This window comes from Carcharodon carcharias, chromosome 7 (genome assembly GCF_017639515.1).
Source record: "Carcharodon carcharias isolate sCarCar2 chromosome 7, sCarCar2.pri, whole genome shotgun sequence".
Taxonomy (NCBI): domain Eukaryota; kingdom Metazoa; phylum Chordata; class Chondrichthyes; order Lamniformes; family Lamnidae; genus Carcharodon; species Carcharodon carcharias.
The window spans coordinates 30,980,325-31,003,618 of NC_054473.1; the positions used below are offsets into that span (position 1 = coordinate 30,980,325).

At 41.1% G+C, this 23,294-nt stretch overlaps 2 protein-coding genes across 5 annotated transcripts in view; one reads left to right on the plus strand and one right to left on the minus strand.

The window, feature by feature from the left end:
- zgc:77375 (uncharacterized protein LOC402927 homolog) overlaps positions 1–5,686 on the plus strand; it is a 44,390-nt gene extending 38,704 nt beyond the window's left edge. The window contains exon 8 of the mRNA XM_041190819.1: positions 5,275–5,686. Within this exon, the coding sequence (XP_041046753.1) occupies positions 5,275–5,665 (391 nt within the window). The 3' untranslated portion in view covers positions 5,666–5,686. The remainder of the gene's footprint in view (positions 1–5,274) is intronic.
- Positions 1–23,294, minus strand: part of rab43 (RAB43, member RAS oncogene family) — a 69,985-nt gene that overhangs the window by 25,624 nt on the left and 21,067 nt on the right. For 2 of the 4 annotated variants that reach the window (XR_005943454.1, XM_041190821.1), the window contains exon 3: positions 22,030–22,285. The exons of 1 other annotated variant lie outside the window; for it this stretch is intronic. Coding sequence is in view for 2 of the 3 variants with exons in the window: in XM_041190821.1 (XP_041046755.1) it covers positions 22,038–22,285 (248 nt within the window). In the remaining variant the exon portion in view is untranslated. Of the gene's footprint in view, positions 1–16,845; positions 22,286–23,294 lie in introns of those variants that run through there. One more of the 4 variants, XM_041190820.1, reaches the window with a different exon arrangement.

A 23,294-nucleotide genomic window follows, 5' to 3' on the forward strand; every position in this document is an offset into this window, starting at 1 on the left:
TGATGTCCTGGAACTGAGATGATTGATCTCCAACAACCACAACCATCTTCCTTTGTGCTAGGTATGACTCCAGCCAGTGAGAGTTTTCCTATGATTCCCACTGACTTCAGTTGTGCTTAGGTTCCTTGATGCCACACTCATTCAAATGCTGCCTTGATGTCAAGGGCAGTCACTCCCACCTCACCTCTTGAGTCCAGCTGTTTTGTCCAAGTTTGGACCAAAGCTGTAATGAAGTCAGGAGCTGAGTAGCCTTTACAGAACCCAAAATGAATGTCAGTGAGCAGGTTATTGCTAAGCAAGTGCCGCATGATAGAGTTTGCTGATAATCGAGAGCAGACTTAAGGGCTGGAAATTTACAGGGTTGGATTTGTCCTGCTTTTTGTGGACAGGACATATCTGGGCAATTTTCCACATTCCTGGGTAGATGCCAATGTTGTAGCTAGGGGCATGGCTAGTTCTGGAGCACATCTTCAGTATGATTGCCGGAATGTTGTCAGGGTCCATAGCCTTTGCAGTATCCAGTCCCTTCAGCCATTTCTTGATATTACGTGGAGTGAATTGAATTGACTGAAGACTGGCATCTGTGATGCTGGGGTCCTCTGGAGGAGGCCAAGATGGATCATCCACTCGGCACTTCTGGCTCAAGATTGTAACAAATGCTTCAGTCTTATCTTTTGCATTGATATGCTGGGCTCCCCCATCATTGAGGATATTTGTGGAGCCTCCTCCTGTTAATTGTCCACCACCATTCATGTCTGGATAAGGCAGGACCTGAGCTTAGATCTGATCCATTGGTTATGGGATTGCTTAGCTCCGTCAATTGCATGTTGTTTCCGCTATTTGACATGCAAGTAATCCTGTGTTGTAGCTTCACCAGGTTGATAACTCCATTTTTAGGTATGCCTGATGCTGCTCCTGGCATGCCCTCCTGCACTCTTCATTGAACCAGGGTTGATCCTCTGGCTTGGTGGTAATGAGAGAGAGGGGGATATGCCGGGCCATGAGGTTTCAGATTGTGATTGAATACAATTCTGCTGCTGCTGATTGCCCACAGATACCTAATTTTGCATTGCTAGATCCATTTGAAATTTATCGCATTTAGTACAGTGGTAGTGCCACACATGATGGAGGGCATCCTCAGTGTGAAGACAGGACTTTGTCTCCACATGGACTGTGTGGCGGTCACTCCTACCAGTACTTGTCATGGACAGATGCATCTGTGACAGGTAGATGGGTGAGGACAAGGTCAAGTAGGTTTTTCCCTCTTGTTGGTTCCTTCACCACCTCCACAGACCCAATCTAGCAGCTATGTGCTTTAGGACTTGGCCAGCTCAGACAGTATTGGTGCTACCGAGCCACTCTTGGTGATGGACATTGAAGTCCCCCACCCAGAGTACATTCTGTGCCCTTGTCACTGTCAGTGCTTCTTCCAAGTGGTGTTCAACATGGAGGAGTACTGATTCATCGGTTGAGATGGGGGGCGGTAGATGGTAATCAGCAGGAGGTTTCCTTGCCCATGATGCCATAAGACTTCATGGTGTTCGGAATCAATGTTGAGTACTCCCAGGGCCAACTGATTGGCTTACAAAGCCTTTTCAGAGGGTATTTAAAAGTCAACCACATTGCTGTGGGTCTAGAGTCTGTTCCAGTCCAGGTAAGGTTGGCAGATTTCCTTCCCTGAAGGGCATTAGTATCCAGATGGGTTTTTACGAAAATCATTTCATGGTCACCATTAGACTGGCTTTTAATTCCAGATTTACTAATTGAATTTAAATTCCACCAGCTGCTCTGGTGCTATTGAACCCATGTCCCCAGAGCATTCGCTCTAGATTGCTAGTTGAGTGACATTTTTTTAAATCACAGAATGTGGGCTTCGCTGGCTAGGTCAGCATTTATTGTCCATTCCTAATTGCCCTTGAGAAGGTGGTAGTGAGCTTCCTTCTTGAACCGCTGCAGTCCATGTGGTGTAGGTACACCCACAGTGCTGTTAGGGAGTGAGTTCCAGGATTTTAATCCAGTGACAGCGAAATAACAGCGATATATTTCCAAGTCAGGATGGTGAGTCACTTGGAGGGGAACTTCCAGGTGGTAGTATTCCCATGTGTCCGCTGCCCTTGTCCTTCTAGATGGTTGTGGGTTTGGAAACTGCTGTCTCAGGAGGCTTGGTGAGTTTCTGCAATGCATCTTGTAGCTGGTACACACTGCTGCCATTGTGCATCGTGGTGGAGGGAGTGAATGTTTATGGATAGGGTGTTAATCATGCAGGCTGCTTTGTCCTGGATGTTGTCAAGCTTCTTGAATGTTGTTGGAGCTGCACTCATCCAGGCAAGTGGGGAGTATTCCATCACATTTCTGACCTGTGCCTTGTAGATGATGGACAGGCTTTGGGGAGTCAGGAGGTGAGTTTCTCGCCACAGGATTCCTTGCTCTTGTAGCTACAGTATAATGTGGGAAAATGTGAAGCTGTTCACTTTTGTTGGACGAATAAAAAAGCAGAGTATCAGTTAAATGGAGAACAACTGTAGAATTCCAGGGTGCAGAAGGGTCTAGGTGTTCTAGTGCATGAGTCACAAAGTTAGTATGCAGGCACAGCAAGTAATTAAGAAGGCTAATGGAATGCTATCCTTTATTACAAGAGGGATTGAACAGCAATATAAGGATGTTATGCTTCAGTTATGTAAGGCATTGGTGAGACCACATCTCACAGACCACATCTGCAATTTTGGTCTCCTAATTTAACGACGTGTGTAAATACGTTAGAGGTGGTTCAGAGGAGGTTTACTCAATTGATACCTGGAACGAGTGAGTTGTCTTATGAGGAAAGGTTGGACAGACTGGGATTTAGAAGAGTGAGGGGTGACTTGATTGAAATATAAAAGATCCTGAATGGCCTTGACAAGATGGACGTGGAAAGGATGTTTCCTCTTGTGGGTGAGTCCAGAACTAGGGGGCACTGTTAAAATTAGGGGGTGCCCTTTTGTGACTTTGGAACTCTCTGCCTTAGAAGGCAGTGGAGGCGGGGTCAATGAATATCTTTAAGGCAGAGGTAGATAGATTCTTGTTAGAGAAGGGAATTGAAGGTTACTGGGAATTTGGAATACAAACAGAGCAGCCATGATCTTATTGAATAGTGGAGCAGGCTCAAGTGGACGAATGGCCTAATTCTGTTCCTATTTCGTATGTATATTTGTGATGGCGTAGCGGTATTGTGTTGGACTAGTAATCCAGTGATGCACGGTAATGGTGGAATTTGGATTCAATAAAAATCTGGAATTAAAAGGCTAATGATGACCATGAAACTATTGTCAATTGTTGTTAAAAACCCATCTAGTTTATTTATGCCCCTTTTAGGGAAGGAAATCTGCTGTCCTTACCTGATCTGGCCTACATGTGACTCAAGATCCACAATGATGTGGTTGAACCTGAATAAGGGCAATTAAGGATGGGCAATAAATGCCAGCCTAGCCAGCAATGCCCACATCCCATGAATGAATAAATCTAATTCAGTTTCTGGTCAAAGGTAATCCCCAGGATGTTGATAGCGAGGGATTCAGTGATGGTAGTGCCATTGAATGACAAAGGGTGATGGTTGGATTCTCTCTTGTTGGAGATGCTCATTGTCTGGCGCAAATGTTACTTGCCACTTGTCAGCCCAAGCTTGGATATTGTGCAGGTCTTGCTGAATTCTTGCTTCACTATCTGAGGAGTCGCGAATGGTGCTGAACATTGTGCAATCATCAGCGAACATCCCCACTTCTGACTTTATGATGGAAGGAAGGTCATTGATAAAGCAGCTGAAGACAGTTGGGCCTCAAGACACTACACTGAGGAACTCCTGCAGTGATATCCTGGAACTGAGATGATTGACCCCCAACCAAACAACCATCTTCCTTTGTGCTTGGTATGACTCCAACTGGGGGAGAGTTTCCCCCCTGTTTCCCATTGACTCCAGTTTTGCTAGGGCTCCTTGATGCCACACATGGTCAAATGCTGCCTTGATGTCAAGGGCAGTCACTCTCACCTCACCTCAGGAGTTCAGCTCTTTTGTCCATGTTTGAACCAAGGCCGTAATGATGTTAGGAGCTGAATGGCCCTGGCGGAACCCACACTGAGTGTCAGTCAGCAAATACTTCTTGATTGCACTGTTGATGATCCCTTCCTTACTGATGATGGAGAGTAGACTGATGGGGCGGTAATTGGCCGGGTTGGATTTGTCCTGCTTTTTGTGAACAGGATATACCTGGGCAATTTTCCATATAGCCGGGTAGATGCCAGTATTGTAGCTGTACTGGAACAGCTTGGCTAGGGGCGCAGCAAGTTCTGGAGCACAAGTCTTCAGTACTATTGCCGGAATATTGTCAAGGCCCGTAGCCTTTGCAGTATCCAGTGCCTTCAGCCGTTTCTTGATATCACGTGGAGAGAATCGAATTGGCTGAAGATTGGCATCTATGACGCTGGGGACCTCTGGAGGTTTTGTATTTTAAACTTCCTAATTTTAAACTTCCTAAATACCGCTACGTCACCACCTCCCCTTTATTGGTGAAAAATATACATAGTTGTCTTTTTGCTCTAGATCCTTGTGAGGAGGAAGAAGAAGTAGCATTTAAACTAATTTTGAGGCGAGAGCTAAATTTTCTCAAATAAATTGCAAAATGAAGGGTATTCAACAATCAAGAAAAGTGCTGGGCGGGGGGGTGGGTGGTGGCAGTCAGAGTGGATTAAAAACTCTAGTTTGCTCCAATGTTGTCCTGGGACTCCAGGGACAAAGAATGTAGCTATGACGAAAGATTGGACAGGTTGGGACATTTTTCCTTGGAGAAAAGAAGGTGGAGAGGAGACTTGATAGAGGTATTCAAGATCCTGAGGGGTATGGACAGGGCAAATAGTAAGAAACTGTTGCCACCCAAGAGAGCATCAAGAACTAGAGGGCACAGATTCAAAATAATTGGCAAAAGGAGTAAATGTGGTGTGAGGAAAAAATATTTTCACCCAGAGGGTGGTTAGAATCTGGAACAAACTTCCTGAGAGAATGTGGAGGCAGGTTTGATTGAGGTATTCAAGAGGGAATTGGATGGCTACCTGAAAAGAAAGAAAGAATGTGCAAGGTAATGGGATAAGGCAGGGGAGTGGGACTAGGTGGATTGCTCTTTCAGAGGGCCAGTACAGATTCAATGGGCCGAAAGGTCACCTCCTGCACTGTAACGATACTATGCCCGTCTCTTGCTTATGGACAGCATTGATTCTGTTAGCTAAAACTGATTTTTTTTTTAAAAGGGATAACCCAATGACTGACATCTATGGTGCTAATCTATACAACCGCTACCTTGAAGAGAAATCTTCTACAAGAGGCTCACGGGTGCAAGCTATAGTTGCTGCAGGAAAACAAACAGCCACAGTTCCCCAGGATGAAGATCCTGATGTAATTGCAAGTGAACTGACACCAGGTTCTGCTACTTGCTGTAAGTCTGTGCTGGTTTGCACAGGTGTGTACAGCCCCTCTAAAGATGCTATGGTAGGCCATGAGGAATTGACCACAGGGACTGTATTTCATGGGCACAGGGACTTTACATTTGATGCTGATTTATCTGATCCAGACTATATAGTACCAGATATTGACACTGCTGTGGAACTGATCTATAAGCTGGAAAATTATGTGCCTAAGTAACCTTTTTTAAAAGCAAAGTCTCTACTTGTACACCTAACTTATGTCTGGACCTAGGGGGGAAAAAAAGCAGATTTAAAAGAATATATATAAATGCAAATTGCCAAGTTCAGTTCAACCAACCACCAAATTGTCTTCTGTACTGTGTATTAGTGACCCCATCCCAGAATAAGTCAATTTGGAAATATTGTAGCAAAATATTAATTTTTCTATTCAGTGTGACCGGATTCTTGGATATGTGACTTGCACATGTGCTGATCCCACTACCTTTATGAAAATGTAGGAAATGTGTAACTTGTCCTCTCTGTGAATCTTCTTTACAAAAAACATTTTATTATTTTAAAAAAGATTCTGGCCAAACTCAGTTGAAACCCTAATGTGATTTCACTTCTCCTCACTCCGGCCTTACCCAAACTACAAATTTGTGCGGCTTTTTGGCATATTGCTAAATGATCTTCCAGACTCATTGTACGAAATATGTAAGTGCTTATAATTTAATTTGAGCTGCTGACAATCATTAGTTGCAAGGTAGGGGGAAGGAACACATTTGCTGGAACTTACTAGAACTTCGTTTAGAGACAGGAGTAAGGGAACTGTATTTGAAAACTATGGTATGAAAATTTTATTGATCTGGCAATTTTGTTTTGGTACTGTTACGTTAATGTATAAACACGTCCATCATTAGTCATAAAGTTCCCTCTCTCTTTCGTCCCCTCAAATCTAAATCATAGAACACATCAGGTGAATATTTAGAAATGTAGGTTGACGTATGTGTAAAACCAGTAAAACCAACGCAGTTTGGTATGTGTACAGTTTTCTACTTTTCTCTTGGTGTGGTTAGGTAGTGCAATAATAGCATCTTAAAAAGCACCCTTAATTATTCTATTATGAAGGTATGGTCAACTCCCAATTTTTTATGGAAGTATTTTGTTACAAAAGTGTAGAAATGAGGATCAACCTCTTTTTAGGAAAGTTAAACGTTCTGTTAATTTCCCCAGTGCAGTCTCTAAGACACAAGTAAGCATTTTCAGTTTAATCTTTTATGGCTGTGTGTGAACATAGAGTTGCCACTTCAATAAGCTAAATGTGAAAATAAAGTGAGTGACATGTCATCTTCAGCAATCTCTCGCTGTCCAACACTAGACTTTTTTTTTGAAAAGGGTGCAAATGGAGCAATTGGTAATCCATCTGAAGGATCCATCTACAATATAACTTCTAAGTGTTTAGTATTTTAAACTTCCTAACTTTTAAAACTCCTTTAAACAGGCTCTTTGCAGAATTTCACAGTTAACAATTAAAGCCTTTATTTACTTTATAATGCTCCTTTTATTTCATTTTTTTTTGAACTGCAAAGGGCTGATTTAAAATATTTTGGATTGTAAAAATTCTCACACGTTACTCCTTCAAGTTCCTTTTAATGCTTTGCAGTTTAAACACCTCTTCCCCTGTTTGCCATGGCAACAAATTAATTCAGTGCACTTTGTTTAAAAGTGAAAGGTGGATATTGTGACTGTTCAGTCTCCTACCTGGTGTTGCCAAGTTCATAAGCAATGAAGAGGCTAAGACAATCACTAGTTTTTCTTGTCTTATTTACGGTGAAATCAGTGTCTCGGATCGCCATACTACTGCAATTTTGTTCCTGTATAGCTTTTAAAGCAAAATTGCCTTGCTCGCTCCCAATCTCACATCGCCTACAGGTCAGTTGTTGCTTAACATGCCAAACATACAGTGTCAGTCAAACGGCCTTCTTCAAAGTACAAAGCAAACAAGAAATTAGGGGCTTGAATTTCACCCCATCTCGGTATGGGAATGGAGGTAGGCGGGTGCTAAAAATAGTGCCTTCGGCCTGTATGCCGGTTCTTTGGCTCCATCCTTCCCCTGGGTTATTTTCCTGGAGGCAGAATGGGGGAACAACAGGCCACCCAGCAGATATCTGATTAAACCAAGTAAGAGTCTATTAAGATAAAAGCAAAAAACTGCAGATGCTGGAAATCCAAAACAAAAATAAAAATAAAAATACCTGGAAAAACTCAGCAGGTCTGACAGCATCTGCTGAGAGGAACACAGTTAACATTTCGAGCCCATATGACTCTTCAACAGAACTAAGAAAAAATAGAAAAGAGGTGAAATATAAGCTGGTTTAAGGGGGTGGGGGGGTGGGGGGTGTGTGGGGGGTGGTAAGGATAGTTAGAGCTGGATAGAGGGCCAGTGATAGGTGGAGATAGCCAAAAGATGTCATAGACAAAAGACAAAGAGGTGTTGAAGGTGGTGATATTATCTAAGGAATGTGCTAATAGGTGACACTAAGGGTAGAAAGCAGGACGAGCAAGGTAGATAGCCCTAGTGGGGGTGGAGTGGGGGGAAGGGATCAAAATAGGCTGTCCGCAGACATGACCCAGACCTCCCTGTCGCTTCCCATTTCAACATTCCACCCTGCTCTCATGCCCACATGTCCATCCTTGGCCTGCTGCATTGTTCCATTGAAGCTAAACGCAAACTGGAGGAACAGCACCTCATCTTCCAACTAGGCACTTTACAGCCTTCCGCACTGAATATTGAGTTCAACAATTTTAGATCATGAACTCTCTCCTCCATCCCCACCCCTTTCCGATCCCCCCTTTTTTCCAATAACTTTATTTTTCTTTTCCCACCTATTTCCATTATTTTTAAATGTATTTCCATCCATTGTTTTAGCCTATTTCGAACCCTTCCCCCCACCCCACCAGGGCTATCTGTACCTTGCTCGTCCTGCTTTCTACCCTTAATGGCACCTATTAGCACATTCCTTAGATAATATCACCACCTCAACACCTCTTTGTCCTTTTGGCTATCTCCACCTATCATTGGCCCTCTATCCAGCTCTACCTATCCTACTACTGCACCCCCCCCCCCCAACCAGGTTATATTTCAGCTCTTTTCTATTTTTCCTTAGTTCTGTTGAAGAGTCATACGGACTCGAAACGTTAACTGTGTTCCTCTCCGCAGGTGCTGTCAGACCTGCTGAGTTCTTCCAGGTATTTTTATTTTTATTTTATTTTATTAAGACTTGTTGTAGGCTGACTGGGATTTTACATTTGGTCTTGAGGTTCCTGGATATGGAGGGGGCCAGCTGAGCTGCCTGGAGACGGCCACTCAGCGGCAGACCGGGGAGCCAGCATTCAAAGCTGGCTTAGAGGTCCCCTCCCAGCCTGTTGTCTTGTACAGCAGTTACAGGCTGCCATGGTGAGGGGTTCCCACCCCAGCAACCCCCCGCTGCCTCCACAATGGTAGCTCAGCTGTTTTTACATTTTAAAAAGTTTACAGAGGGTGCCTCCATTTGAAGCACCTTCTGCAAATCTTATCTGCCATGACAACTGCTCCTGATTCCAAGCTGGAACGCCTCTGACTAAATTGGACAGCAAACCCTCTGGCTAAATTAATTGACCACCTTGGGAGAAAATCACAGTGAGTTCAGATTTACGCACACTGCAGTTCTGACTCACATTTGATTCTGTAGGTACAGTTCTGAAACCTCCAAGGAAAATCCTGCCCTAGCTGCCTGAAACGGAAGTATTCCTTCCCACTCTGTTTCTTTCCTTTCTGCTGATGAAATTAGTATCTTGTTTCTCTATATTTGCTTCTGTCATATATATATTTCAGGTTAGGATTGGGTTTGCATCATCAGGATCAAAGGCTTCAATTGTTTCATTACATAGGAACTGGGTGGCACTTTGGGTTAGACACTTTTTTAAGCGCAGTGACACGAGTTCAAATCCAGTCCAGACTGATGGAATGAAATTCTCCTTTAGGAAAGCTTCTATGTGAAATGAGTTTAGGTAGGCTCAATCTAGTCCCTAGCAGACATGGGCCTGCATTGCATAAGTGTCTTTCAATTCAACTTTGGTAAGGTCACTCAGAGGGTTCCAAGAATGATTAGTGTAGGAAATGAAAAATGCTACCAATGCAGTAAAGGGCGCTTGTCTAAAGTTATAGCTGAGGCACCTTGTTGAGGCCCGACAACAATGCGCTGTTGGTTCCATTCTTCAGAAATCCCTGCATTTGAGCACACAAAACCAGGGAGGAAAAAGCTTTAATCCAAGCAGAGTAATATATTTTGAAGATGCAACAAAATTTTCAATAAATATGATCAAAAATGATTGTGGAGAAAACTGCTGTGGTATATGTTTTTGATTTGCATAGTGTCAAAACCTGAGGAGTAATTTTATCTTTAGCCAGAGAGTGGTGAATCTATGGAATTCATTGCCACAGAAGGCTGTGGAGGCCAGGTCATTTAGTGTATTTAAGACTGAGATAGATAGGTTCTTGATTGGTAAGGGGATCAAAGGTTACGGGGAGAAGGCAGGAGAATGGGGTTGAGAAATTTATCAGCCATGATTGAATGGCGGAGCAGACTCAATGGGCCGATTGGCCTAATTACTGCTCCTATGTCTTATGGTCTTATCTCCTGATTTTCTAGTTTGGGGCAGATTTTTAGTGTAAGTATTATGCAACTCTTGGATTTTGGCTCTCAAGCCAAGGTAGGGGAAGTAATACTGAAGGGGGGAAAAATGTGTGTAACCAGATCTGTACTGGAATACATTTTGTGAACTGATATAAATGCAGCCCAGATTAATGGGATGAAATTCTGTGTCTCTTTCACCTCCCCAAACACCCAGCCTATTTACTGGGTGTAGTGAAATAAGTTTTGGGCTGTCAAGGCCCATTTTCATGGGGTCATGAGCCGACAGCACAAATCTTCTTCTGGTTTAGCACTGCAATATTGCTGAGACTATTAGGAGAGCTGGTGTGGGAAATGCTTTTTCTGACTTGAGGGTGCTTGACCCATCTCCTAATACACCATCCCTGAGCACAAAAAAAGTTGCTGAGAAAGTGACTCGACAGGGGAATTTGTCTTCTGTTTTCCTGTAGTAATCCTAGTGAAGAAAAAAAAGCATTATAAAAACAGACTAATATATATTGCATCTTTCAGGACCTCAGGATCTCCCAAAGCACTTTACAGCCAATGAATTAATTTGAAGTATTGTCACAATTGTAACCAAGATCAAACAAAGACTTTTTGATAAATTGAGTTAGCTAGACCTGGCCAAGGGTTATGGGAAGTCGAGGAAATTGAAATGGAATTAAAAATTGGATGGAGCCTCTCTTTGATGCATCCAACTGCAATGTGAACTGGTACAAATTAGAACTCAGAAAGAATGACATTTAATGGTAAAAACTGTAGGAACAGACTTTGTTGCAGCTGATCACCCGTTTCATTGTTAGTATGCTTTAGCTAACAGTATGTTTCTTCCTCTGTATCTGTTTGACTACATGTGGAATACATTGATTTTCTGGTGCACATTAAACCCCTTGCATATGGAATGTCAATGTTTTCCCACATCTCTGCACCCCTTTTCCCCTAGGTCAGTAGGTCACAAAACTGGGAGTACAAATAAACATTCAAGATTGGGTTTGTGTGTTATGTATTTATGCTTATGTTTTTCTCAGACTACTTGAACTTCCGTGGCTAAGTTGTGACATAAGCAACAAACAATTTGCCCTTCTGAAAGGATTTGTTGAATTAGCAACTTCCCTTTTAAGTTTGTTTATTCCACAGTGACTAATACATTTAGGTGGGTTGCATCAGGAAAGGTGCAAATCTACCATCAGCACACTTCAGGATTTCATCGTTTGTTTTGTTTGATTTTAATAACACTACTTTTGCTCTAGTATTTGAACTTTGGTAACTTATTTTCTGATTTACAACCACTAAGTTTGAAAAAAATTCTGATAAGATTTTGCAGAGTACTTACACATTTCTTTTAACATTATTTTCTTTTTTAAAAAAAATACCTGGGCTAACATTGGGCTGTTTTTTCAAACACTTCTTATAAAGCCAAAACGGTTTATAAAAATTCTGTAGTAGGAAATAATCTACATGTGAAACTAGTTTGAAAACCTAGTGTATGTTCAAGTCTGTAATGCATAGCTTTTTATGAGCTTATAAACTGATTTTTTATTCTTATGACCTACTGTATATCACATCTCCACACTTTTATACCACTGAACGTCCTATTATAAATGATGTAGAGAAACCAATGCTCTGATCCTTATGTTTTCTGAATCATGTATAGAGATTACCTCAAAAACGTTTTATATAATAAAATTTAAATTTTTGCTGTTGATCGATTCTTCAAGAATTTGGGGATGGAGGCTATTTATACTGTGTAACAATCTAACTGCAGAGATTATGATGCCAGGTTAGTTTATTAAAGGACACAGAGGGGATTTTTTTTTTTCATTCGTTCATGGGATGTGGGTAACACTGGCAAGGTGGCATTTATATCCCATCCCTAATCACCCTTTAGAAAATGAGCTACTTTCATGAACCACTGCAGTCTGCATGTTGTAGAAACACACAGTGCAATTTAGGGAGGGAGACTGAGGATTTTGATCCAGCAACAGAAAAGAAACGATGATATATTCCAAGTCAGGACAGCGCATGACCTTGAGGGGAACCCGCAGGTGACATAAGTGAGGAGTTTACAGGGCAGCAGTGGTCTCATCCACCAGCTAGAAAGTCAGAGGCAACCACATCACTGCATTTTATGTTCCCATCAGGCAAATAACCACCAGCTTTCATCCCTTTAAATATTAACAGTCCCTGACAGGATTGTCATACCCAATTCCTTAAAAAGAAATCCCAACATCCAGCAATAAAATCTACAGGACTACAACACAAGACTCCATGTTTTCCAACAAAAACAAACATTGCTTATTTTGCTTAATTCTTTTGAATATAATGTTTTTAACACTATAGCTTATAACTATGTACTCCTTACTATCTCTCCACCACAAGCCATTTCCTTATAAGACACATCAATCTTAGTTATTTACCTCTGTAGGGACCACACATAAATATGCCACAGTCCTTTGAAAACTACTTTAGTTCTCAATTCCAGCTATTCTCAGAAGTGAAACTTTAATTTACTATCCCTTGAATGTGGACACCACAGTCCCTTGTTCTGGTTACTTTTTCAATCCTTCCAAGCTAATCTGCTGGCTGCTTTCTTTTGCCACGAGACTCTGAAGCCACGAGCTGCAAGCTAGAACAAATCTTCCAATTTCTGTTCTCTCATCCACATTCCATGCATTGAATGAAGTCAGCTTAAGCTGCAGACCTAACTAACTGTCATTTACATTGGCTACCTTCTCTGTGAGCTGCACCACAAGAAATCCAATTTGCCTCTAACTCTCTCAACAAACACCCAGATAAGTTGAAATATGAGAATTAACCTGAGCTCCACCGATCTCCATTACAATGTGGAATCCTCTGGGATGCCCTCAAACAGACCTTTAGGTAAAAGGCTGAAGCACTTGCTACAATCTTCAGCCAGAAATGCTGAGAGAATGATCTATCTCGGCCTCCTCCAGAGGTCTCCAGCATCACAGATGCCAGTCTTCAGCCAATTTGATGAATGTTCAGCACCATTCGCAACTCCTCAGATACTGAAGCAGTCCATATCCAAATGCAGCAAGACCAAAACTACATCCAGACTTGGGCTGACAAGTGGCAAGTAACATTTGCACCACACAAGTGCCAGACAATGACCATCTCCAACAAGAGGGAATCTAACCATCGCCCCCTGACATTCACTGGCAGTACCATCGCTGAATCACCCACTGTCAACATCCTGGGGGTTACCATTGACCAGAAACTGAACTGGACGAGCCTTATAAATACTGTGGCTACAAGAGCAGGTCAAAGGCTAGGACTCCTGCAGCGAGTAACTCACCCCCTGACTCCCCAAAGTCTGTCCACCATCTACAAGGCACAAGTCAGAAGTGTGATGGAATACTCTTATATTGTCTGGATGAGTGAGGCTCCAACAACACTCAAGAAGCTAGATACCATCCAGGACAAAGCAGCTCATTGATTGGCACCACATCAACAAACATTCACTCCCTCCGCCACCAACGCACAGTAGCAGCAGTGTGTACCATCTACAAGATGCACCGCAGAAACTCACCAAGGTTCCTTAGACAGCATCTTCCAAACCCACAACAGCCACCATCTAGAAGGACAAGGGCAGCAGATACATGGGAACACCACTGCCTGGAAGTTCCCCTCCAAGCCACTCACCATCCTAACTTGGATGTCACTGGGTCAAAATCCTGAAATTCCTCCCTAAATGCACTGTGGGTGCACCTACACCCCATGGACTGCAGCAGTTCAAGAAGGCAGCTTACCATCACATCTCAAGGGCAATTAGGGATGAGCAATAAATGCTGGCCCAGCCAGCGAAGCCCACATCCCTTGAATGAATTTTTAAAAATCCACGGTTTACAATTCCTTCTTTGACTTGAAGGAATTGGTTTTATAACCTTTGAGTTTACCAGAAGCTTTTTAAACTAATATAGCCCTTAATCTAAAAACAAAAACATCTCTCTAGACTGCACTTACTGCAAGGATTGCAGACATGCCTCCACCAAAAGACCCACAGATAGGTAATCCATGGTTTACATTTCTCCACCTGCTGTTTTATTACACTTACCCTTCTACTCTGATCTTTTGAGTCAACATGACCCATCCTTCAATAGACATGCCCCATTCTTTGAATTGAACTGAACTAAGGCTTGCTTCAATTAATTCATATCAAAGATTTACAAGTTTTAGATGAGGTTTTCCCCCAGTTCTCTACAGTCAAAGTTTAATTTCTAAAACCAGAAGTTATATTTTAAAACATTAAATTATGAACACCCCAAGAGCTGCTGATCACTTGGATGGCTGGCAGCTCTTCAGTCACAGCAGCGCCACCAGGTGCCGTGGCCACTTCAAGGACTACGGCAGGTCGAGATGAGCCACAATGGAGGAGGCCCCAGAATTAAGGTGAGTTTTTGGGGTTTGCCAGGCCCTGTCAGGTTACCCCCAGAAATTGGGAGGGGCCTGGGGGAAAGGGTGGGGGGTGAAGTAGAGAGAGAAATCACTCTTGAGGACAGGGTTGCATCTTTCAGTGATGGCAGCTCACAAGGGCCCCACGTGGGCCACAAGGTACCCGATCCAAGAAGGCTACCCCTGTTCGGAGCCATGGTACAGGGTATACCTGTTGGTCTCCCCCATGGAGGAAGTGGGAAGACGCATGTAAATTGTCATTAATTGGCCACTTAAAGGCCTCAATTGGCATAATGGTGGGAAACTGTCCCCCACCTTCCCCATAATTGGTAAAATGCCAGCAACGGCAGGAAGATGATGAGCAAGTTGCACGCTCCCTGGGTCCTATAAAATCCCAGCCAGTTTTCCTATAACATGTACTGCCCTTAATCTTCTAAGTGGTAGAGGTCATGGGTTTGGAAGGTGCTGTCAAAGAATACTTGGTGAGTTGCTGCAGTGCATCTTGTATATGGTACCAAGTGCAGCGAGTGTGCAGTTGGTGTTTGGCATGCCAAACAAGCAGGTTGCTTTATTCTAGATGGTGTCAGCTTCTTGTATCTGTACTCATCCAGACAAATGGAGAGTTTTCCATTACACTGACGCTGTGTGCTTTAAGTAATGGTTGGGCTTTAGAGTCAAGTGAGTTACTTGCTGCTGAATATCCAGCTTATGAGCTGCTTTTGTAGCCACAGTATTCATATGGTTGGTCCAGCTTCAGTAAATGTTTAAATTAAAAGCAAATTGCCATTCCATAAACACCTGAATATTCTGAAATGACTGGCAAGGTTTTAATAGATGAATGGTATATCTTGAAAGCAAGACCAAATAATCTTAGTTGCAGTACATAAACAATCTTGAATAATTTGGAGGTATAGTAGACATCTTGATTTTCCAGATGAATCATCAATTTTCTATCAAGGGCCCTTTCCCATACATAAAAGACGAAGCTACACATCACCACCACCCCCCACCCTCATCCAAATCATTAATGGTTAAAGCCAGTCCTCTGCACAAGTGTCCAAAGACAGCAGTGTAAGATTGGCTAAACTCAACAGACAAAAATGCAAGAGCTGAATCCAAGAGAAAGAGTAATTGCCCTCAACATCAAAGATAGCACCTGACTCTGTATGGCACCAAGGGCCCAGATAAGCTGAGGTCAGTACGGTCAATGAATATTGACCCTCCAGTGGCTGGAGTGGCATGTAACGTGCAGGTTATGGCAACTGAGGTAATGATCGTCTGCATTATTCTCCATTATCAACAAGAGTATCAGATACTTAACTGGATGTGTGCAGCTGCAACAACACTAAGTTTAACACCAGCCAGAGCAGTCTACTTGATTAGCCCTCGGTCACTGGACTTGATAACCGCTGGTAGACTGTATTAGGCACAATCTGCAAGATGTACTGCAGCAACCCAGGAAGCTGAGGTCTACAGCCCTGTGGCCCTTACCACCACTTTTGAAGTTGATGGCAGTGACAAAAGAGTGTCTCCTTCAAGTTTTCCTCCAATTCACAGTGTGAACTGGAGATATATTACTGTTCCTTCATTGATTGCTGGTGGATCAAAATCCTGGCACTTCCCACCCAACACCAGTGCAGGAGGCATCAGCATTGTAAGGATTGCACTGGTTTAAGAAGAGATAAATACAACCTTGGTAGCATTGCCAATGCTGACAAAAAAATGCTGCAATAACAGGACACCTATGCCATGCATGAGGTGGGAATATGGTTGAAGGGCCATGGTTTAGACCAAATCCAGGTTTGCTGGTTTTGGCTTTCTGCGCTACATAGTAAAAAAGTGGTGCTGAGGCCAAAGTTTGTGCCCCTCTTGTGAATAGTTGTTAATTAAAGTTGCAGGGTCTAACTCTGGAACTCACTGCCTACAAGGGTGATGGAAGTGGAGACAATCAATGATTTCAAAAGGAAAGTGGACAGTCACTTGAGGGAAGTAAACTTGCAGGTCTAAGGGGGAATAGGACTGACTGGATTGCTGCACAGATAGCCAGCATGAACATAACATGCCTTTGTGCCAAAATGACTATGGCTCTTTACCATTTCCCCAGTTGAGTTTGGCTAACTTAATAGACTAGGCAATCAATCCTGGGCTCTTCCTAGTTTTATGACTAAAATGCACTATGGAGAAATTCAATGAGCCCCTAAAGTGGCTGTACTTCTTACTACAACTGTAGCCTACTCCTGTTCCTATGTTAACAAAATGCTGAGGATTAATTACCTAAGAATGGTACAGAAAATAACACACAGATACTAAATACCCATGATTTATTTTTACTTTCAAGGTATTTTACAACAACAGACTTCAATATTCAATCTCAATCCTTTTGTTTCAGAAATGTTTGATCTAGTTATACCAAATCATTCATTTTACTTTTACATGTATAAGCAATACACAGTAAAAAAACAACAAGATAAAGTGGATATTAAGTGAAAGGAGAGAATATTACAACTGCTTCAAGCAATCTGGCTGGGGCAGCAGCATCTCATATCTCACTGCCCTCTCTCCAGTCATATACAATACTCTAACAATGTGTTCAAGTTTGAGAATTTCTATGTCCCTATGGTTAGCTATGAGGCTGTGCAAGCTGCATACAGTGAGCTTGTCGCTAAATCATTCATTTTCACACTTTAAAGCCTGTTATTTAACTACCTCCGGTCCAGGACTAGTTACCTTTTGATGTTTCTGCTATTCAGACATCTTGTGAAGAATGACAACATCCAAAATCCGTTATCCATCGTGTGAATTGGTGAAGGGAAGATTGATAGGTTGACTTTTAACAATAAACTGAGCTAACCACTGATCTACATTTGGAACAGAGCTGTGTAAAATACAACTATCGCTCTATAGTGCGAAACCCCAAAAATGTCAAGAATGAAATTCACTTTATAGCTACTTCTTCCAATTGTTTTACACTAATTTTTAAAAAAATTTTCAGAACTGCAAATCCTGTTAGATCCCTTACTAATGTATTAATGTGCTAAAGTGTTGTTCTAACATCAGAAATTAATTATGGCAGCCTGAAGAAATTATTTCATACTACAGGTACACAGAATGTTTTTTTTTTAAAAACCTTTTCTCGCCAATTTTCTTTCCTCCCCTCCTCTTCTGAAATTGTTGACACAGTTCCATTAGCATTGCTATCTTGCCAGTTTACTGTTATTCATGTGTGAGCCTTGTTGGTGAATATTAGTAGACTTTGAATATGAGCACATCACAGTTAAGCCCAATCCAGCATACACAAATGTGTTGCCAGTACAGGTTGCTGAATGCCAATCAACTGCTTTCCCACCCTACTTGTTCAAGGGCTGTTGCAAATAATAGTGGCATTCCAACCCCTATCCAGGGTGAGATCAGCTAACTCAGCATTAAAACTGCCTCTCAAACCTGAGCCTTCCCTGTCATATGCCTCAGCTAACTTGCTGTGTAACCTAGCAAAGGGATTCCATGGAATGACTTCGGTCCAAGGACAGGTATGGTATAAAACTCTCTCAAAAATATCAGAATTATCAAATTAAGTAGATTAAAATCTAAATCAATTTTATACAAAATCCTTATACTAAAATAAACTATGAAGAATTATAAAATGTAAATACAGAAGACTAGTTGATGTCTATCACTTGATTGATTATTATGTGTTTAGCCCTTATGTTCATGATCTTGTTCATTGGTAATAAAGTGCAGTATTGGAATATTTGGTGTGTGAATTTTGAATACTGTAAGAATCACCTTGCAGCCAGACTTTAGGTCTAACTTTGCTAAATTACATGCTAATAAAACAGACTGATTAGATGTTTGCTTGGTGCCACCTTAATATTTTACAAAATGCATGTTTCTCATACAGTTTGCAAATTTAAAATTTGCTTTTAAAAAACATGATACATGCTGACAGGTTATAAAGGAATGGATTCTGAAAAAGTTAGGAACAAAACTTACGCCATTGAATTAAAATCAAATTAAATTGACAAGATATAAACCCCATCTTTTTGAAAAAAAACAAGCACTGATCTCTAAACAGTCAATACAGTAGAGTGAGACTATCCAAATTAGAGAAGTTTCAAGACTTATGCAGATAATAAAGTAGATCAGCAATATGTGTATTGCTGAAGATTAGAGACAATATCATCTGGAATACATTCTGACAGCTTGGTCACTAAACATTTACACAATTTAGTAACTTTTATTTTAACTTAAGAATTTATGAACTTGGGTCCATTGGGAAAACAACACTGTTTATGGTGGTGATAGATGTGCAGAGTACTTCTGTATGGATGAGGGGAGGAATAGTCTACAAATAACTAAACGTCTAGAACAAGTTCTTTGAGATGGGATGTTATTGTATTGTCCTTACTGACAATCAGTTCAATTTGGCAACCACACAATTTTACATGATATATCAATGGATTAATGACCTATTTTATGTATCAATACATCACGGTGTAAATGATTGCATAAGTTAGCATTATTAGAGATTTCCTTTATTTAAATTAGAACAAAAATATATCCAGCAAAAGGCAGCCACTACCAGTCTACAGCTCAAAAAGCATGACTTTAATGGAGCCGGAGTGCAACATGACAGAATAATTAAATGATAATTCAGTCAGTTCCATTAAAATCCTATAGTAATTCAGTATCAATTCAATGTAGTATAACCTCACTGAGAAAGTTTGCATTTTATGTTTTCTATATATTTTTGTGGGCAATGAGGTGGAGGAAGTCAGCATCGGGAAATAAAATGGTTTTTCTCTGCTTTCCACACTAAAGGAGGAATTTTAACTCTTCCCCCAACAGGTGCAAAAAGAGTGGGGCAGCAGTTAAAATCGAATGGATCTATTCCCACTGAAGTTTCATTTTAACACCGATAATTTTGGCAGCAAGGCTCCCACTGGACTCTGACAAACCGTAGCGCCCTTTGGAATTTTAACCCTCTGCTGAGTGGAACATCTCTCAGGGCCAGTCAGATAAAGCTAGCAGGAAGCCAGCGAGGCAACTGAAGGCGAGTAAACTTTCCTTAGTGTGGCCAGGAGGAGCAGGAAGTGCTCCACCAGGTCCTATAAGGAATACCTTGGCCTTCTATGCCCTGATTCCTTCTCTAGGTGTGAGACACCTTTGGTACACAGCCAACACCGCACCACCCCCCACCCCACCTTACCCACCAGCTGTCTTCTCTTGATGCTGATGAACAACTCCAGGCCATTTGCTCTTCTTTACCTGTCCAGCTGCTACTTTGGGCCAAACAAGCGAGCTGCAAACTGGCAACATTCAAATGAGGCTCAGTGGTTAAACCCCACTGTTTCCTCCAACTTAAACACCCAGGAAAGGGGGCATGCTGACCACTCTCCCCAGGACTTAGAATTGGCCCTCGAGTGGCAGCAATATCAGGCCGGGCAAGTTGAAGTAATATTCTGCCCAAATATAAATTAACCACAGCTTTAGAAAATCAACCTATATGGCATTAATGTTTTCATTTTCCACAACAATCATTTTGTCTGTTGATTCACCCCTAACAACGAGCTGGATTGAAAATACCCAGATTTGTTTTGCAGAGATAAAAGCAAAACACTGTGGATGCTGCAAATATGAATTAAAAACAGAAAATGCTGGAAAAACTCAGCAGGTCTAACAGCATTCTTGGAGGGAGAATCAGAGTTAATGTTCCGGGTCCGTGTGAGACTCGAAACATTAATTCTGTTTCTCTCTCCACGGGCGTGATCAGACCTGCTGAGTTTTTCCAGCATTATCTCTTTTTATTTTATATTATATATATTGCATTATTTTGCAGAGGATTGCCCTTACAGGTGACAGAGAGAGACATTATGCCACCAGTTTGGACTGGAATTGAAAGCAAATCTCTGAGATAAAAGGACATTGTTAAGACACTGCATTATCCCAGTAACCTTTCATTCTTGTATTTAAAATAGGAATAACACCAGGGACTATTTACACCAGCATCGAATTTCCACAGAATGTTGCAGTTAACACACTAGATATTAGTAAAGCAACATGTGCAAAACTCTTATATAGCTAAATACTGTAGGCACTATCCCTTTATCTGGTTATTAAAATTTATGTACTCCGAATGTTCATTATTTCATCCTAAGCACAAAATTTTTCTTTAACCCCCTTCCATAAAATAATATTGTACCAAACTACATCCAATCCTCTTTGTAAATCAGAATGCCCGAAATTCTCTGGCTTATTCATTGTTAATTAACATTGTTAATGTTGATCTGAAATAAGTATTGTCAGGAAGTAGTGCTGTCATTTTCAATATAATGAAGACTAGTTCTGGGAGATTGTTGGATAACACGGACTATTCCCACCTCCTAAAAATCACTATTGCTGATAAAATTACTTCATAACATACTCTGGAACCTGCTTTTAAAAAAAAATAAAGTGCATGATGCATTTTCTAGGAGAGATTATCCCCGCCAGCATTTTGCAAATGCCAAGCATAGAACACATCAGTACTGTCTGTTGCTGGATGCTTTGTTCTCACCAATACAGACTACGTACTTTGAATCAATAATAAGGCTGGCATTGATCCTAGTTGTAAGTTACATGCAGGATCGCATAATACAAAGAACAACACCCAGGCTGGGAGTTGCAATTATCTGTCGCTAGGCTAACCAATGTCTTCTCTCAGCTGCTCTCTGATTTTGTCCAATCAGCAGTGAGAGTTACATCATTGTCTTGGGAACAACAAAACATTTGGGTCAGTGTGCGCCACAACACACCGAGCAAAAATAGCACAATCGCCTTCAAGATTAATTACTACATGAATGCAACTGATTCAAGTTTCAAATTAAATCAACACCTATTAAAATAGGTCAGGCAAGTATACAACACCCCACAGTAAAATATAAACTCAGATTTTAAAGAGCTATATGCAGGACTGCCAAAATTGCTAATGCATACGAACTGAGACAAAAAGTAGCTGGAATGCAGGTGTTTTTAATTTGTAAGGCAACAATGGATATGCAGAAGAAAATTAGATAATTATTCACATCTCCCCACCCGGTCCCCAATGACTGCTACCAACAGTCATTTTTATTTTAAAAAAGCAGTCCTATGTACCATGTCCAATTTAATTTTAATTACAGTTTCATATTTGAAATGTTCATGTCTTCTCTGTAAAATTTTCTGTTCCAATATATAAATTTAATTAGAAAAAAAGCGGTTAGAGAAAATGAGTGCTTCAGGATCAGTAGTTAAGGCGATGGGATTATGGTTGTTATTGGAATGTCAAGATTTCATGACCAGCAAGAACAGCTTTAACTGTCAGTCTTCAAATTGGAGGAATGGATACAGTTCACAATGGTTTGCACAGATTCTGTGCACAAACACACTACTAAAAACTGAGTCCAAGCCAAGTGACTTAAACCGTATTTGTGATTGATCTATTTTAAAACGAGATGATGCAAAACCCAATAAAATTAACCTGCAATGTCAGCAGCTACATCCCCATCCTTCACCAACATCTTTGCTGTTTAATTTGATGCTTTCAGTTGCTTTTTCAGTGAACATAGGCCCAGCATGTCTCAGCATTAGCTCTGTGGCCATTTTTATAAAAGCTTCTTCCACATTGCTGGAATCTTTGGCAGAAGTTTCTAATACCACCATATCGTAGTGAACTGCAAGAGTTTGGGCTTCTTGGCATTGAACCTCTCGGGCATCATTCTTATCAGACTTGTTACCTGCAACAATAAACAGAAACTTAACATTTTGATTTAGCAATGTGCAGTAGTTTGTCCTGTAGCACATTCAGCCTCAAACTTAGCAAAAACATAGACATTATACAGAAACCAGTCTGTGAGCAGAAAGTCCTCATCACATTCATTCATTTGGTTCCATATCCTTTTATTCTTCATTCACCTATCCAATCTAATCTTGATTGTTTGTGCCTCTTACACAATCCTTGTCAGTGAATTCCACAGCCTCATACATCTGTTAAAAAAGTTTCTCATGCTGTCGTGCTAAATCATTCACATTTAATTTTGTATCTTTGGCTCCTTGTTCTAAAGAAGAACTTCCATTTCTGTAATGCCTTTCACAACCTCAGGATGTGCCAAAGAGTTTCATACCCAATAAAATACTTGTGGTGTAGTTGTAATATAAGAAACGGGGCTGCCGATTTACACACAGCAAGTGCCCACAAACAGAATGACAAAATAATCTATTTTGAGGTGATGCTGACCGAGGGATAAATATTAGCTAGGACACTGGGAATAACTCCTCTGCCCATCTTTAAAATATCACCATTGAATCGTTGTGTTCACCCATGAGGGTACACTGGGCTTTGGTTTAATGTCTCAGCTGAAAGTCAGCATGTCTGACAATGCAGCACTCCATCAGTACTGCACTAGAGTGTCAGCCAGATCTTTGTACTCAAGTCCCTGGAATAGAATTTAAACCCAAAATCTTCTGATGCAGAGGTGATATATAGGTCCATCAGTTACTGGAAACTGTCTGCTTTTATCTACCATGTCCCAGCTTTCATAATATTAAATAGTTCTATCGTATCACCCTTTAAGTTGCATGGTTTTAACAAGAGTGATTTTTTCAAGTTTTTTTTGTATTTGTATTTCCTCATAATAGGCAAAAAAACTGATTAAAATAGATTTTTCAGACACGTTCAATTTTTATATGTATTTTTAAATAAATATTTTAAAAATATACGTGTAGCATATCACTGAAGCATTTGAC